General features: G+C 40.3%; 1 protein-coding gene across 1 annotated transcript in view; it reads right to left on the bottom strand.

Annotated features, from left to right (window-relative positions):
* The window catches only part of SPINT1 (serine peptidase inhibitor, Kunitz type 1), a 194101-nt gene that overhangs the window by 15377 nt on the left and 160952 nt on the right, over positions 1-17772 (bottom strand). The window contains exons 6-8 of the mRNA XM_078659825.1: positions 17112-17237; positions 7897-7947; positions 577-747 (exon numbers count right to left, since the gene is read on the bottom strand). Of these exons, the coding sequence (XP_078515951.1) occupies positions 577-747; positions 7897-7947; positions 17112-17237 (348 nt within the window). The remainder of the gene's footprint in view (positions 1-576; positions 748-7896; positions 7948-17111; positions 17238-17772) is intronic.

Here is a 17772-nt window from a genome sequence, read left to right as displayed (position 1 = left end):
GTCTGTCCAGACAAGGGTGCTGTAGCTCACTGTGCCTTCAGATTCCAGCTGCACCTCACTCCTGAGGCTCTAAAAGGCTGCAACTTGTCTAGTGTTGCTTGCCCTTCTCTTCAGAGAGAATGGGGCTAAGCAGTACTGAATGGACTACGCCTATTGGAGCATAACCAATGCTTATTTGTATATGGTTGCTATCTGTGTGTAGTGGCACAGTCAGCAACAAAATGATAGAATGGAATGTATAGAATTACAAGAGGTTGAGAATAATTCATGCATTCACCCCATGCTTTTTAACTTCTCTCTGTTAATTAATCCCATTGGAATGATAACAGAAGCAAGCCAAAATACGTTGACCCTAAAGAGCCTCACTCCTGAATTGCAGCTGCTTGAGCCACAAGGGTCAAAGAGCGTGGGACCCACTTCTTACAGTGAAAAGTGCAACCTGTGGTTACCAGTAACTGATCACTGCCTTCAGTGTTATGAAATGTGGTTTAGTTGCAACCTGCCTCAAGAAAAAAGTCACCAATATGGTGGTAGCCATGGTAAATATTTTAAGCAAGATGAGATGAGTTTGCTTACCGGAGATCCCGTTACATACGGCAAGACACTCATCCTCCTTTATAAAGTTATTGCCATTGCCACTACATCCTCCGAATGTAAAGGTGAAGCACTTCTGCTTAAATGGGTCGTAGTACCAACGAGTGAAACTGGCACGGCATGGCCCAGTGTGTGGAAAATCAACACACCGTACTGCAAGAGGATAAAAACAAAACAAAATACAAATCACAACTTCATACTAAATTACTGTACATGTAATAATAACCTCACAATTATATACATAAAAACAATGCAATTCACTGCAGGTTACGCTTGCATGGTGACTGAACCAGGGAGAGGGGGCGGATGGGGAACAGAGTTGGATCCAGGAAACAGTCCCTTTGGTAGAGGTTATAGCAAGATTTGAGGCTCTGTAAATCTAGAAATTAGCAATGAATATACACTTTGACCCATTTGTAGGCATCTTAGCGTGGAACTGCATTCATTTAAACAATTTCTGATGAGACCGTGTTTGCAGTAGTATAATTTGCAAAAGTGTGCTGCAAGGGGATGCTGTAATGTGTGTGCACCAACTGAACAGATCACCGTAAAGAGGAGGAGCTGGGCTACACAATGGTATTGGTTCAGTGGCTTCCAACAACTGGTCAACATATGTACCACAACTCAGATATAGCAGGCATAATTGTCAATAAAACACAATGGATGATAAAGGTGCATGTAATGAGTCCCAATGGGCGGTGCATGGTAGTTGTAAAAAAATAGGGGTACACTTATGTTTATGTTGGGCAGGTAGAGAGGTTAGAGAATGTATGCAGGGAAATACTGAGCTAGTCAGAGGAGACAAAGGGGAGGACAAAATACAAGAAACTCTACAGCGTAGGGCAAATTGTCTAAATCTAGTTGGTTGTTTTAAACATGAATACTTTCACTACTTTTTCTATAAGTCATATTTACATGTTGTATCAGTTTAGACACAGCAAGGCCCAAGAAGGATTCAATGTGAAGAAACAACAATAAACACAGACTGGACCTTTATATCTATGACACACACTTCTAGGAAAACAATGTACCACTCCTCTTGACGTGAGCATTCTAACTACAGACAACAATATCAATTACACTGGTTATCTGCTCATTTGACCATAGTTCAAGAACAACTTTGCCATACCAGAGTTGTATCCATCACTGTAACATGTACAAACATACCAGTCTGTCTCCACATTTGTGATGATCACGTCTCCTGAGAAGTCGGAAGACCTCTTCTTTAGCTTCCCCATTGACTAACTGCTACAACAGAAGGCTCTCCACACCTTCTCAAAATCACAAATGAGGTTATAAATCCCACTTCTGCTCCGTTGGATGGCCTTAACCATGTTAGGTGGGCAACAGCAAGGTTATCTCACATCCAGACCCAAAGGAAAAGCACATACACTGAACCGCAAAATACTTCACTGATGAGAATAAAAAATTCAACAAACCTGCACACCATACTCGCTAAGCAACTACCTTGTCAGTCCAATCTTTCCAAAGGATTGCAGGACCAACAATATATCCTCATCAACACAAGATCTATACCAAAAAATAGACATTACAAAAACAACCTACGTATGGACAACAACGTGGACTGGCTGTTCGCAACAGAACACTGACTAGCTGAGGACTCTGCTCAAACCCCACAAAATGAAACTCTACATACTTTTCTGTTAATTTCTCAGCATCTGAATGAGCATCACTCCTCTTTAAACATAGCCCACCACCTAATGTCTCCATCTCCTTACCACTGATAAACCATTCTGCCTCTTTTGCAACAATCGCCCTCAACTCTTTTTTCACTCTTACTATCAATTATTGCAGCCTCTTCATTTGGAGTGACTTTAACACAAGGAGTTGAGACACCATGTCGACCATCAACAAAAGTCAACCTCACACAACTTATAATAGATCTCATGCCCTCTACAGGACACATCCCCTGACCTGAATCTTTGCCAAAACCATCATTATAAAAATGTTCATCCTTGCAACCTAATTAGGACTCACTCGCCTTTCCATTCATTGCACCATCTCAGCATCAAATAGCCAAAACCCCTAATTCCTTAGCTCAGATAACTCAAGATTGTGTATGGAAGACAGTGAACATGTTACATTTGAAAATAATCCAGACCAATTCAAGCTCGGCAGCTGAGGCTTTCAGCTACTTGGCATCAGCTATTCTAAAATGTAATGAATGGATATCAAAATAACTTGTCACAATCATTCTACAAAAACAAATGTCTCATTCAAATGGGCCACTAAGAGGCACTCGTTCATCAAAACCACGAGCATAGCACTTGAATGCATACAGAGAAAAACACATGACAGCAGACAATGTTACATTCGCCAAACGCACATTCATAGAGCAACTGTCTGAGAAGCAGAAATAAATATTTCACTCGCCTCTCCATTGCATCAATTACAGCACAGGGGCTTTTGATGATTATTTCAAAGGATTGCTCAGACTAAACTACCCTTTCACGAAAGTTGTGTGTTTTCCTGGCCTCTCATTTCATGAAAAAGTCCAAAGAGCTGCACATTTATTTAGTTCAAGATACTGTTAAACAACCCTGTGGCGCAGCTCAGAAAGCCATTTTGTTTACTAGAGTTTTCCGAGTTAGCTACTGGATGACGGCTAACCAGCTTATATTCAATCTGAACAAAAAAGTTAGAACACTAAATAGAAACCATCGTGAAACATTCTATCGATGTGCTCAAAATCCTAAGCGGGTTTCCTCCACTCAGGCTTTCTCCAGAAAGTACACGCCACACTTGCCATCATAGTCCTGTGGATTATCTTTGTGAATGAGATTTATCCAGGTGTATCATAAAGCCTTCTAAATAAATTACAACAGGTTCAAATTTCAGCAGCCAAACTTATCTTACATTGTAACCCCTAAGATATCACCCCAGCCCTTGTGACATTTCACTGCCTTTCAGTTTCATGTTGGCTCGCACCGGAGGCCGTCTCTTCTCCTATAACGCCCCCAAGCTGTGGAACTCCCTCCCCCTGTCCCTGCGCGCCAAACCCACCCACTCCACCTTTCGCAAACTTCTGAAAACTTGGCTGTTCCCATAATTCTTCTTCCCACTACCGCTAGCACACTCACTAGCGCTGGGACGCTCCCGGGCAGCCATGCGCTTTATAAATCCCTCTTTCATTTCATTTCATTTCATGTATGCGCTATGAATAACTCACCAAACTACTGAAAGGAATCGGACCAGGAGTCTGCCACAAAAGACTACACACTTTCTGACGTCTTACAGTAAGTCATACAACACAACTATAGCCTTATGCAAACAATGACTACTTTCCTAATGCTTGAAGACAGCCAAACTATTCTGGACGTTCTGCACCAAGACTTTGATCGAAACAGTTGGGAAATCATGTGCATCATGCTATAATTCATCAACACGGTACATAGGAAAAAGTCATGCAGGAGGCATACGATATCTTAGTTTGCATATCTTAATAATACTGGCATTGCAAACCTACAGCAACAAGTTCAGCACAACGCAATGATGTGAAGTGTCGGGACTTGAAGCATCTCACCACGTTCTTCCTGCACTCTTTCAACCAAACATACCATCCACCGGTAATTGCTTCGGAAGTTTAGCTGCTATTATGCTACCTACATTAGCTGCAACTGTACACTAATGCTAGCTAAAATGAGGATCTGAATTAAAGGCTCCTTTTGAAGTTGATTGCACAGATTATATAATGAGTGCCAAAAGCCTCGGAAGTGAGACTACTGGCCCTGGAAGCAACCCACTGGCTGTAGCATCACACTGGAAGCTCATTGCTCCATGAGGAGCAAAAGACTATTAAGCCACCTTTTTGTCAGAAAACTCCTGAAAGAGAACACTTCAGGATAGTCTTTGACTGATTGCAAGGTGCCGGTGCATATCTGCTCCTGGTCGATTACTGCCTCTAGTACTGCAGGATTTCTAGCTACCCTTGTTTTCGGCTGTTGAACACTTTGGTTTTATTGCAGTGCGGTGTTGCTGGAAGGCAGCATATGCACACTTACAAAAATCCAAAATAAAAATGTGTTACCTATGAACATCACCGTTTGTAAAAGCACTCAAACAGTGAGCCTTATATGGCCAATATCTGGCAGGATTTCTTCTTCTATCACAAGTTATGCTATACTATAGCAGTAGGTTGTAGATCTTGAATTACAGATGTAACATTACATTATGATGAGTCAAAACTGCCAATAGACAACATTCTGATCTCTCTCCAACATGAACATTAATCACCAGAATGGTCCTGACATTTTGATTGTGGTCTGAAAACTGCTGGACACACAAGGAACTATGCAGCAGGTGTTTTTAAACCCATAAGTTATTTATAAACAGCATTTACCCCCATAGCCACCCCTACCCCAAAACGACCTCAACGCCAGGTGCGGCTGCACCCGTCATACCACTCTGCACAGTACTGCCTGGGTCTGATTTTTTTATTTTTATATCTGGTCCATTAAAGCATTCCTAAGCGAAGAATGAAACTTCATCATGAGTAGGTCCCTGCTGATGGAATCCCCAAACAGTTCATTTATCCTTTGAAATGTAGCCGTATGCCACTCAAGTAGTTAGTTTTGCCTTGAGGAGTACTGTAAAATAAGTGGGCACCCGGAACCATTTCCGCAGAGTAATATGTGCCATAGGGGGCACGGTGAACTGGATTTCTAATACCTGGGAGATACAATAGAATTTGGGTTCTTCTAAGAGGCTAAAGTTCTCCTTTTATAGGAAGATTTGATTGAGCATTGGCATGATTGACTGCTACTATTGTGTGAAAATTATGGAGAGCCTTTCGCTTCTAGACCCCATTAGCCTGGAAGAGTCAAACTGCTAAATAGGAGTACTTGGTCAATCAATTGGAGTGAAAACATATTGGTAAACAACATCTGTTACGATTCGGAGTAAATAAGCTCCAATAAGATCGGACTGCTCTGGCACCCCAAGAAAATTACTTACCTTGAGGTTTTTATAAACAAAAATGTATTTATTCTCAGTAGAGGCAATCCTGGTGTACGAATGCCCTTTCCTGTTTCTAAGATATACTGTACCCGGCCCCATCCGACCCAAACCTGCTGTGCAACATCTAAGGCCAAGTGAAGTGCGCTCTGCGCAAAGGTTTTGGTCTATGACCAGGCCCTATGCTCTTGCCTGTTCCACTAAAGCAGCTGCACATTTCCCTTGTCATGTGCAGCAAGAATCCAGATAGATCCACAATTCCAAGCTGGGTGATCTATTAATTGCATGACAAAAAGTGGGTATTTCAAAAATAAACGTGGGGTGAGTGGGAGTATCTACCCTTTGCCATATCCCACATACTCCCTGGGGTGTGGGTAGATCCCCATTACCCCCTTAGGTGTGACAAGAAACTTTTTTCAAGGCTACAGTCTTTGGGGCCTCTTATCTTGTAAAGGCATCTTCTACAACATGTTCAGTTGTGGCTAGCCAATCGGGTAATTTGCATTTATGAAAATTGTCATCCAAAAATATGCATTTATTTTTTAATTTTTGACAACCACAGACTTGGCAAATCTAAGACGTAGGTAGGCCCAAATGTCACATCATCTTCCCTTTTTACTCATGAAAACCTGTCCATTGATTTGTGCTGTACATAGAACAGTTTTTTCTCAAAATTAATATAGGATTTAGTCACTTGGAGCCAGTCAATATGGAAGAATCAAGAATGTTTTTGTGATGTTTCATCAAACAGCGCCTAACTAATTAGATATTCAAAGAAAAATGCCGCAGGAGGCTGGTGGGGAGTGCAGTGGGAAGCGTTTCTTAATGAGGAGGAGGATGTAACCAACAGGAGCATAATTACATCTCATTCATACAGACATTCTTATCTGGGAGGAATGCATTGTGGGAATATATGAGAAAGGAAACATGAATTAGTTGCAGTTATGTTTTTGAACTCATTACTGTTTTGTGTAGCTTATGTTCATGCAGGTAATCACAGTTTTGGCTCAAGGCTGTGGAAATAAATGTAACTTTTTGAAGATATTTTATATTTTAAGCAAAAACACCTTTTCTGTACATTACCATAATTGTTTAAATATGGGGGAAATTAATGGTGTTATAACAAAGTGTCTGGTGCAGATATAATACTCAACTTTTGAAGTCAAAATATACAGAACATCTTAAAATAATGAAATTACCTATGACCGATTGATAAGGAATTGGTCCAATTTGTGTCGAGATCAGACTTATGTACTTCAGAAACATTCTTGCAGTGTGAGAAAAGAGGTGGCAGAGGCTTGAGTGGGAGGTGGATATTTGGGATCATCACAGCCATGCGGGACATTGGACAGGTCGTAACCTTATGAGGAGGGTGGGGTTTTATCCTTTTCCTTGCCAAACTTACAAAAGGTTTCTGAAGCTGCCTCTCCTATCTAAGGGAGGCTTCAAAATCAGCTCTGCATTTCTGAAGTGCAGAGCCTTCACACATCAGCTAGAGCCCTACTTTGTGTAGTCATTTTCAGCTCACCATGTGATATTGGCACTTCACTGGGTAATCATGTGAAGTTGCCGATATCATGTGACCCATGAAGACATCTTCTGAGTTGGCAGTTCTGTCGAAATTACAGACTTTAATTTTACAACAGCCAGGGCAGTTTCTTTAAGTATGTTCTCTTGCGATATATATATTATTAGGCCTATATTGCTCAACAAGTCAAAATTATAAAAAATACTGCAATAGAAAATATTACATGAATTACTTGTTTCCTATTCTATTACTTTTTCTATAGTTTTACGAGTATATCTGCCTCCCTGTCTACATAAGCAAAGGCAGGAATAAGGTGGATCGGCTACTAAATGCATTTGCATTAAAAACGCTATGTAGAATTGTAGAATTCACCTTAAATTCCCAGGCTGATGAAGGGGAATATTCAAAACACGTAAATCTATATCTGCACAAACAATGTTCCTATTACTTACAATTAATCAACAAGGCCAAGAAAACTAATTCGATGGTTGTCGAACGCGTAAATGTAGCAGAATTGTGAAGAAATCTAATCAATTGGATGTTTAGTATCAGATGCCAGAATGTTGCACAACTACCCTAGAAGGAAAAGGTATGGCATTGTGGCTTAACCAAAAATAGGTGACATTCTGTCACATCATGTACTGCAAAGCATAAAGTTGGCTACTAACTGGCTCTTGGAAATACAATGTGCTAACTGCAAGTAGAAACACAATCACACCTATGTATTAGACACATCAGGTCACAATTATTCACCTTCTCAGTGTGTTTTTTCTTAACACAATTAGATATTTAAAACTTACATTTATCTGTCTCAATGTCAAGAGATTGTAGCTTTACAAATCCTTTATCATCTGTAAGAATAAAACAAGTAGACATGTAAGAAATACAATTAGAAATGGAAGAAAATGTGTAAATATATATATATTTTTAAAAAAAAAGAACTGGCATCAGCTGTTAAAAGGTAATTCTATTCACGATGGGCACCAAGTAAGCATGCACTAGGTTCTAAACCACCACTTTCATGATAAACGTTACACAATATCTTTTTGCTATTTAGTGAACATACCCTCCACCAACAATAGTTATGTACCCACGAAGTGATGATCAAAGTGACTGCTTATATGAGTAAAGTAAAGTCAGAATTAAGAAACTTCTAATATTGTCCAAAGAGACTAATAATAAACTATTGTATTTCTTGATGTTAAATGTGGTCTACATCACATTTTTTGTAATGTTGTACATATTTCAGTTATATGTATATTCGTAATATCCTGGTGCCAATAAACCAGGTAACAAATATAAAATATTTTTATGTCAATTGTTGTTAGCTTGTTTGTAATATAATCAGGACCCAAAGGCTGTGTCAAGGCTTTATGAATGACAAGGGATGGTACCTTCTGCAATCGCTTAAGAAAAATACTAGGTGATGAATTTATGTATTTCGTTATTTTTAACAAATTAAGCACTGAAGTTACATCTGAGTACATAGGTGCAGAGGTCAGTTATTCAGGCAGTGGAATAGAAGGTGCCAACACATGTAGAATCAGTGACTCATTGAGGGTACAGAATAGGCAATATCTCAATGAAATAAGCAAATGAAAGAATACAAGTAATAGTTTATATGGACTTGTGAAGGGCCAAGATAAAATAAGAATGAAATCTATGGCACCGTGCCTCTTGTGAACTTAAGATAGCAGATATCTGAACGTTCTTGTATTTTTTTCACTAGTATAACATATCTAACTTAGGAAAACCCTCAGGCGGCAACTGCAAACAGGAATGACTCAACGCCGGGAGCAAGTTCCTGAGTAGGTATGTTGAGTACACAGACTTGATTAAGAAAAACACACGAGGAAGGGAAATCTGGATGGCTAATGAGAGAGTGAGCAACAGACCAGCAATGCATACTATAAAAACTATAAACCGTTTCCACTGTGAGATAACCCACATTCAACTTCGATATGAGCATTGATGTGACAACCGCTAACTTGGGTACGCAGTGTTTACAATGTGATGTTTACCACGATGGACGTTACAAAGCAAAACCTTACAACAGAGGTAAGGACAAAGAGGGACCTTTTTAAATGTTTTACAACGCACACCTTTACAACACAAGTTTTTTTTTTTAATTATGTCATTTTTTTGTCACTTAAAAAAAGGAAGGGCTGTGGGATGTAGTATTAAGGGTCAGGGATGGGTAAAGGAAGGTAAGTGGTTTTTTTAGGGTCAGGGGTAGGTGAAGGGAAGTAAAGATTTTTCTAGCAGCGAAGGATGGTATAGGTTAAAAGAGGTATGGATTTTTTAGTGTTCAGGGCCAGGTAGAATTAAAGGGGTAGGGAGTCTTTAGGGTTCAGTGGCAGGTAACGCGATGTAAGGTCTAAATATATGGTGTACATTACAGTTTCTATCATACACACAAACGTATTTTTGAAAGCTGCAACGCTTCTTGTCCCTATGTAAAGCACTCTGATGCTATCTGTACACACTATCAAAAACTACACATTTTTAAAATAAATTAATTCGCTTTTTTCAACCCAACTAGCTTCCAAACCAGGACTAGATTCAGGGATGGAGCTTATGTTGGTGCAGCAGGTGCAGTGGCACTGGAGCCCATAGGCCTGGGGTGTCCATTCAACCCTAATAATTGCTGTACTTACAATTCGAACAGCAGATGGGGGGGGCTATTTCCTTCCTTGCGCTAGGGCCCCAGGTTACACTGGCTACGCCATCGACTAGGTTTGGTTACTTTTCGATTTAATAGGCTTTGCTTAGTTAATGTGGAGGACAGGTTTGGAATTTAGGTCTGGTATTGGCCAATCCATTTTGATTTAATGAAATGTATATCTAATATATTTGTAGGTAGCTTTCAGTCAGCCCTCTTCATCCGCTGGTCTATGCTGTGTCATTAAAATTTTTCTTCTGTCCACTACACTATGGGGTAAAGGGTCAGCTCACATTAGCCAACTACACTGCAAATTGCAGCATTCTGATCTTTAACAAGGCACACATACAAAGTAGTTCACTTGGGTGCTAGGGCTATTATGGGAAAGTGCGCTATTGGAGACCAAAATATATTTTTGCTTTGAGCTAAAAGGTTATACCTTTGCCAATGCTTGTTCACTGCTGTAATGGCCCCACTCTACATTTTGCTTGTTTTTTCCCTAAAGCATTTTAGAGGGGCAGGGTGTAGACATTGTTATATGTAAGTAGTAAGTGCATTGCATACATCAAAATGAGTTGCTCCACAGCTCATTTTGGTGGTCCTAGGTATGACTTTCCATCTGAAATCAGTGTGTGATTCGGTTTTGTGTAGGCTTGCCTTCAGTGGAGTGAGAGCGTCAGTTTCAATACATTGTGAACTTTAGTGAGTGTGTAATACTAAAGTCTGTATGTGATTGCATCTGTACTTACTTTTTGTGGTATGGATGCCCGTTTCCCAGCAAATGTATGTGTGCTAGGTAGCCGACATAAAAAGTGCTGTTGAACAAAGGGCACATTGTTCGTGAATGATGCGGAAAGTTAAGAAAAAGAAGAAGAGTGGAGACCCTATTACAACTCAAGTGCCAATTTGGGTGCAAATGATGCACCCACTAACTACCATTTGCCTGGGGTGCGGTAAAGCTGTCAGAATGGGGAATACATGGCAACTGCATGTTTTCACTGAGTTACAGCTGTGCAAGCCGACCATTAGTATTATTTGACACAACCATCCCCCGATTTGCAGCAGATTTTACTGGGTGAAAGTTCAGAGGGAATATATAAAATGGGAAATTTGCAGCTACACTTTCGAGTCCCCTTTTCAGACACCTACAGCAGTATGCGCTTGAAAGGGGAAGGCGGATCAATTGTAATCTGATCCTCTAGGAATAAAAAAATGAATACAAAAGCAAGGGTAAGAGTGAAAGTATCTGACTTTTAGTGATATATCAAAAAGCGGACAAGACAGACTCTTAGAATGAGTAAGTCTTAGGGAGTAAGTGATAAAGGGAACATGAGAAGTGTACCAGAGGAATACAAAGGTCACACATGCATTTAGGGCTGAGTCAGGAATGATGGCCATGGCCGCCTTGGGGAAATCGTTTGGAGTGGGAGGCGGTTAGGAAGAAGCTTAACATGTGCACAAGAGGCGAGTCTGCACTCGGTAGATGACTGCAAGTGGAGTCCCGGGGCAAGGCACAGTGCATAGAGTCAGCAGTCTGTTATCTTAAATCAGACTTCTCCTCAGAACTTTTATCAGATTGGCAGACTAGGCTGTGTACAGCAGTTACTATTAACAACCCACTAGTAACTCATATTACACAAGTGCAGCACGAAATGTAGTGCTTCAAATGTTTGTTAAATATTTTTTCACAATTTTGTTAAAAGCAAGCGGTTTCCCTACACCATGAGTACTTACAAACATTTTCCCAGGGGCCACAAAAATTGGTTGGTGATGTGACAGAGGGCCGCACGGATGCCAGCCGTATGGCGGTCCCCCAGCATATATATCTAGTCGATAAATTGCACAATGTGAATCCAGAAAACCTGGGATTAATCCCAGCATCCCTACTTTACAGAGGCAATTGTTTTATTTCACTTTCCGTCCTTTTTCTTCATAATCACATAAAAGTGGAGCTCGAAATACATGACTTTAGGATGTGCATTGTACAAAACCTTCTCCTTTGTTTGATTTTAATAAACTATAATGTTGTTCATGTATAATACGAACCCAGGCCACCGTAAGAGTGCGCATAATAACTGACTTGCGTCTTAGTTCACGAATGGCATTATTGTCAGTGTGAGGGCGGGAGAATACATGCTTCTAAATTCATATTTGGGAACTATCACTTAAAAAAAATACTTCAAGGCACTGATATAATCTAATATACTACAGTGAAGCGGTTCTGCATGTTAATTTAATACACATTGTTTGATTTTTGAGAGCCGTTATTATATTTTTACACACTTCTGCTGTAAGATGGCTTTGAAAATGAAGGTGATCCTAAAGTTAAGTGATGCAGGACAACCTAGTTACTTCCTTTCTTTAACTTAAATTAACCTTTAAATATAGGCTTGCCTGTTTAACATCTTTTTAATGCTAGTGCTGAGTCAAGTGAACAGAGCCCTTATACCTCTAGCGAAAAACCAACCAAAATGCCAATACTGATGGAAATTTCAAACAATTAAATGACTGGTGCAGGGATATCCAAACCAAGCAGCCTTCTCTTTGAGGAATCATCATACGATACGTTGTTTTGATGCAATTCTGTGCACCGTTGAATTTAATTAGAATTTACTAGTGCTTTGTTTGGGCGGTGGTAGGGCCTTTTATTAAGCTGAATAAGTCATTTTGGCCCATAAGGACTTTGTGGTGTGTAGTGAGTTTGGTAATTGCTTGAATGCAGACGGAATGAATGTGACTTGTGTGTTTAGAATAGTATGAGTAGTGATTGTTAAAGTGGTATGTAAAAGTTATTTATTAACTGGTTTTTGTATTACAAGTATGTATATATCCCCTGTATATGTTTCTCAAATGAAAGACATTTTTGAATATTGAAAATAAAGGCTATTAATAAGCGTACGGCTGCTTGGTTTGGATATCCCTGCACCAGTCATTTAATTGTTTGAAATTTCCATCAGTATTGGCATTTTGGTTGGTTTTTCGGTTTTGTGGACTCAGCCTTACTGAATACAGTCAGGCCCTTTATTGTTGTACACTTATACCTCTAAAGCATGTGCTATACCATTGGCGTTAGTGTGCACTCCGGCGGTCAAGCGCTCCCGAATAGGAGGACGCTCTTTTCAGTTCCAAGTGGCTAACCTATGGAACAATTTACCACCTGCTCTGAGACTGTTACGGGATCTGCTTCCCTTCCGGAAGGCTCTCAAGACATGGTTATTTCAGCAATAACTGAGCCCTTTGCTTGCCCTTTTCTCTTTTCCCCTGTCTGGTTAGTTTTCACTCACCTAGCGCCGGGACACTCAGAAGAGTAGCTGTGCTCTCTATAAAAACCCCATTACCATAACATAACACTATACAAGAGACAAAAAATAAATAGCTCTAGCAGGATAGATATATTACCTTTCAAAAGGAGGCAGACTTATTATTTGTAGCCTCACTGTCACTGAAATCACCGTTTAAGAATGAATCCTATATATACAATTGCAAAATGCAATCAGTATGAGATGCATTACTGCGCTACAATCAGGAGAGGTAATGCCACCAAACTCGCATTCATATGTTACTTGTTACTTGTTCGGTATAACTGGCATACTTTACAAAAAACATTCAAAATGTATTACTGCATTTGGAAATAGGTGTGCATTAGGACTGCGATGACGGACAATACACCATTAGTAGAAGGTGACAAAAAATTGTTGTCTCTAGATAAATAATTATCACAATAGGAGAGGGACCCCTTAACTATAAAGGACTAGGTTCAATCATAAACAACAAGAGATTGTCCCAGGAGAAAACTTCAATACCCTAAATCTCACCAAACTAACTCAAACTCACATGCACATAATCTAGAGGGTAACTGCACTGACCAAAAAGCCCAGTGTGTAAACACAACAGTGAATAGAAATTTAAAAAATGTATTAAAAGAATTTTGTAGCTAGTTTAAAAACTCAATTCATACAAAAATGTGTGCTTGTGTCAATATCGAAGACAATACACAAAAAACCATAACTATTACAATAAACAATACAGAAAAACAACAATAAGAGTAACAAAAAAAGACACTAGTTTTTGTCATTGAAGGCCAAATCCAGACCCAGGCCCAACCTTCATTTTAGGATTAGTGTTGTTCAGAACAGGTCTTTGGCATAGCCAGCCAAAAGGGATCTATCTAGAGGCGAAAGCTAGGTAGGGCCCTGCCAGAAATATTCGAAAAAGTACTTCGTGGCCATTTAAAGCTGAGAAGGTAAGTGGAGACAGAGTACTAACATTAAATGCTAGGACACAGGTTCACTGAAGCAAGAGAACTGTCAGGAATATCTGGAAAAGCTCAGTGAAACACTGTGGTTGCAAGCAAAAGCTGAAAAGCTCCCTTAAGCTAGTGGCTGTTATTAAAAGCTGAAAATCTCTTAGTAATTAGTAAGCTGTGGAAAAACAGAGAAGCCTGTTCAACGTCCTTACTCTGCAGACAAACCACCATTATTAGTACCCAGAGCATGATCTTGCACCCGATGACTATTTCCCCAGGAAAAGACACAGACAAAAAGTGAGCCAGAAGCTCCAAAGAGTTGTGACATAAGCTATCTGTGCAGAGGAATGGGAAGACAGTGAACAGGAAGTACCGGGCAAGTAGCAGGTGGTAGGTGCGGTAATTAGGGCTCATCTGTCCCTATTTTCCTGCTTCTAATTTTTTATTGAGCATCATTAAAAATAAAATAAAATAGCAGTGATGCCTTGTTGCGCAGAGACCAGGGACAGGCACAAGACAGACATCTCATGTGCCCAAGTATATGTACCGGGCAACTTGTGCCATTCAACATTTACTGGATTGATGATTTCATAGCCTTGATACTTGTGAGATCAGCAGCCTAGCAAAGCCCTTTGATTCAGCGCTGACAAACGACCCCCTGATGATGTACTGCAGTGTCACCCATAGAGACAGCTCAGGGCACTTCAGGCTGATGGCATTGACAGCCAGAGACTGTATATCGTGGAAACCTCCTCATCACACCCAACTCTTTTGCAAATTGCCATGGGGTATCAGTAAGTCTTACTAACACCCACCCCACTCCTTGCTGAGATAGAGAAGAGTAAGGTAAAAGAGCAGTCTGTGCAGTGGATCAGCAAGAGTTGTACTGACCCACTGCCAAAACACCAGCTCTCAGCTTCATGTGCCGTGCTGCGGAATCAGTGAGCAGACATGACTAAGTTAGATGCGCTGGCTGTGCTACATTTTTATATTGAGGCTTTTTATTGGCCGATAAACGCCCTGTGCACTATTTCTTCAGTGTGGAGGCCGTGAACATCATATCCTTGTAGGAAAACCTGTTTGCCTCAGTCAGGAACCCCACCTAGAACAGCAAGCTATATATGGCATAAAGTACCTTCTTCTGTACATTATAAGGATATCGCAAGTCACTGAGGCGTTCTGTGACCATATAGAGGAATGAGGTAGCAGGCAGAGTTCCACTAAAAGGTCACGGAATTCTGAAAAGACATTCAATATCCGTGTAACATATCGTACATGGCCACACCATCTTTCTTCCCCCAAGATGCTTTAATATTTAGAGTCTTGCTCTTTCATAGGAAAGAGATATTATTGCAAACATGAATAAAAGCAGAATAGGAGCACAATTAAACACGCCAAAAAACAATTATTTTTTGCAAAAGGATATTAAACTCACGTTAATTTAAGTCATATTTAAAAAAAAATCTGTAGCTTTGAATGCAGAGAAATTCTATCTTTTCTGTACTGACAAGTACCATGCAAAAAATAATGTTTCCATAAATAAATACCTTGTAATGATCTCTGTTCATTTTACAAAAATATATAGAAGAATGTGAAGCCAGTTTTTGTTTAATCTGTAGGTGTAATTATGTTCTTTAATCAGTGTCTCTCGCCTCGGTTGCTGGCAACTGTAATAAATTATTAACCTGCTTCAACTACGATGTTGCTTGCACATTAAGTAGTCGAAATTTCTATGAACCTTGTATTTCATCCTTCCCAGCAGTACCCATTACAACAGGAAATGATGTACGAGCTATTTGACTGTAGTGTAGTGCTCAGGGATTCTCCTCTTGGGTCCATTCCTCTTGAATATTTATTGTGCTACAGGACAAGCCTTCACTTAACATTGCTCCACTAAACCCATTCCCTTATTGGTCAACTCCAGAGGGCGGTTTTCTCCCAATAAATCCTTTCTGCATCATCCTCTCCTGCCCCACCACCCAGGCAGCAGCAAAGGTAAGTTAAGTGTACAACCTCGTGCAGACATTTAACCTTAGTTTTTCATGCAAATGCCGGGTGAAATCTTTCAAAAGCATCAGATGTTTATCCTTATACAACTAAAGCTAACAAATGAAGAGTCCTCTGTAGGAGCCTAATAAGTTTCCCTTCAATTAGAACAGTATTGAAGGGCTGTTGTACCAAGACTCCCTGCCATGGTAGTTAAGATACTCTTACAATTCGCTCTCTGACCTCCTGCATCATAAACAGTGGAGTTCCTAAGCAAAGCAAATCACATTTGGACAGATTAATTCTGTCATTATGGCCTTGCAGTGCTGTGGGTAGCCACGGATGGGTTCACGACATAGGCAAAGGTTTAAAACTGTACAATCTGGAATAAAAGGCTGTGTTTCCAGCCCCCTGCCTGCATCCACTTTCTCCTGGGCATGTGAACGAGGCAAACAAGAGGGGTGTGGGAGAGCTCTTGGGAGGGGGAAGTGGAGAACCACACAAAAGAAGCACATGTGACAGCAATGCAGGGAGTGGGGGCGAATCGCATAAGGCCAAGAGCAAAACTGAGCACGCAGGGGTGGAAGAGTAGTTACACAAGAGAGAAACAAAGCGGGCAGGGGGGCATTTGGGGAAGGACAGAGGACAGAAGGAGAGCAGGAAAACACATGCACGCTCATGGAGATCATAGCCAAAATACAAAATAGTGCCTTAAAAGCGAGCAGTGGAAGTACAGAAACTTGCCAGTCAGAGCGATTGTAAAGAGGCTATGTTCCAGGGGATTGACAAACACAAGGCTGACAAGGTGGAACAAAGAAAGTCATTGAACACTAAGCAGTCAAATAAAAGTGACAATAAAGCCAACCAATAGTGAACAATGGGAGGTCTGTATGCACTTTCAAATTCTTGGTAAGCCCACAAGATATCTTTTGCAACTAGACTGCTTGCGCTGTCTGGGAGGCTCGAAGTAAAACAGCAGGGATTATCTCATTCTGCAATACTGTGAATGGGTCTCTAGCCTGTTAACAGATAGATGTACAATTCTTTATCTTAAGCAAAAAAAGTTATCACATAGACCACTTCTTTGTCTAATCAATTGGATAACAAGTCTGAATACATACACTTGTCACAAGAAGACTCATCCGACCCGTCCTTGCAGTCTGCTGTGCCGTCACACTCGTGGTTCCCTTCAATGCAACATCCATCTCCGCAATGGAACTGGGACGGGAGGCAATGTTCATTGCACACTGCAGAAAAATAAGCATTTCAGTTGCAGTGCACTTCAGAACATGGAGCTTGACATGATTCATAAGGCAGAAGAGTTGTGACTCCTATGTGACCGCTTATATACAGACACCACTATCTGTGGGTGGGAAAATCCATGTAAATACACCGTAAGATCAGGGACTTGTAAAACCAGGCACACCTGAATGTGAAATTATGTCTTCCACTATATGGCAGTACATGACAAAAAGTAATTTGTCAACCTACTATAAAGTACAATAAAACATTTATAATTACCAGTTACAACATTCCTTATTGTAGAAACCTCACTTACCAACCCAAAACCATGCACAAGGAGCATTATGGTATTTACAGAATGGTTATTATAAATTGACAGGCATTAGATTATTCTAAAATTCACCGAGCATGAGCACATAAACAGCAACACTCCTACTCACACTAAGCACAGGTATCATTGCAAGATTCACCAAACAAAGAACAGTCCCAATCCAAATAAATATTATTTGCTTAGAAATCTTCCTGCAATCACTTAAGCAT

This window comes from Lissotriton helveticus, chromosome 9, assembly GCF_964261635.1.
Source record: "Lissotriton helveticus chromosome 9, aLisHel1.1, whole genome shotgun sequence".
In the NCBI taxonomy this organism is placed as follows: Eukaryota; Metazoa; Chordata; class Amphibia; order Caudata; family Salamandridae; genus Lissotriton; species Lissotriton helveticus.
This window is presented reverse-complemented; position numbering and strand designations above follow the sequence as displayed.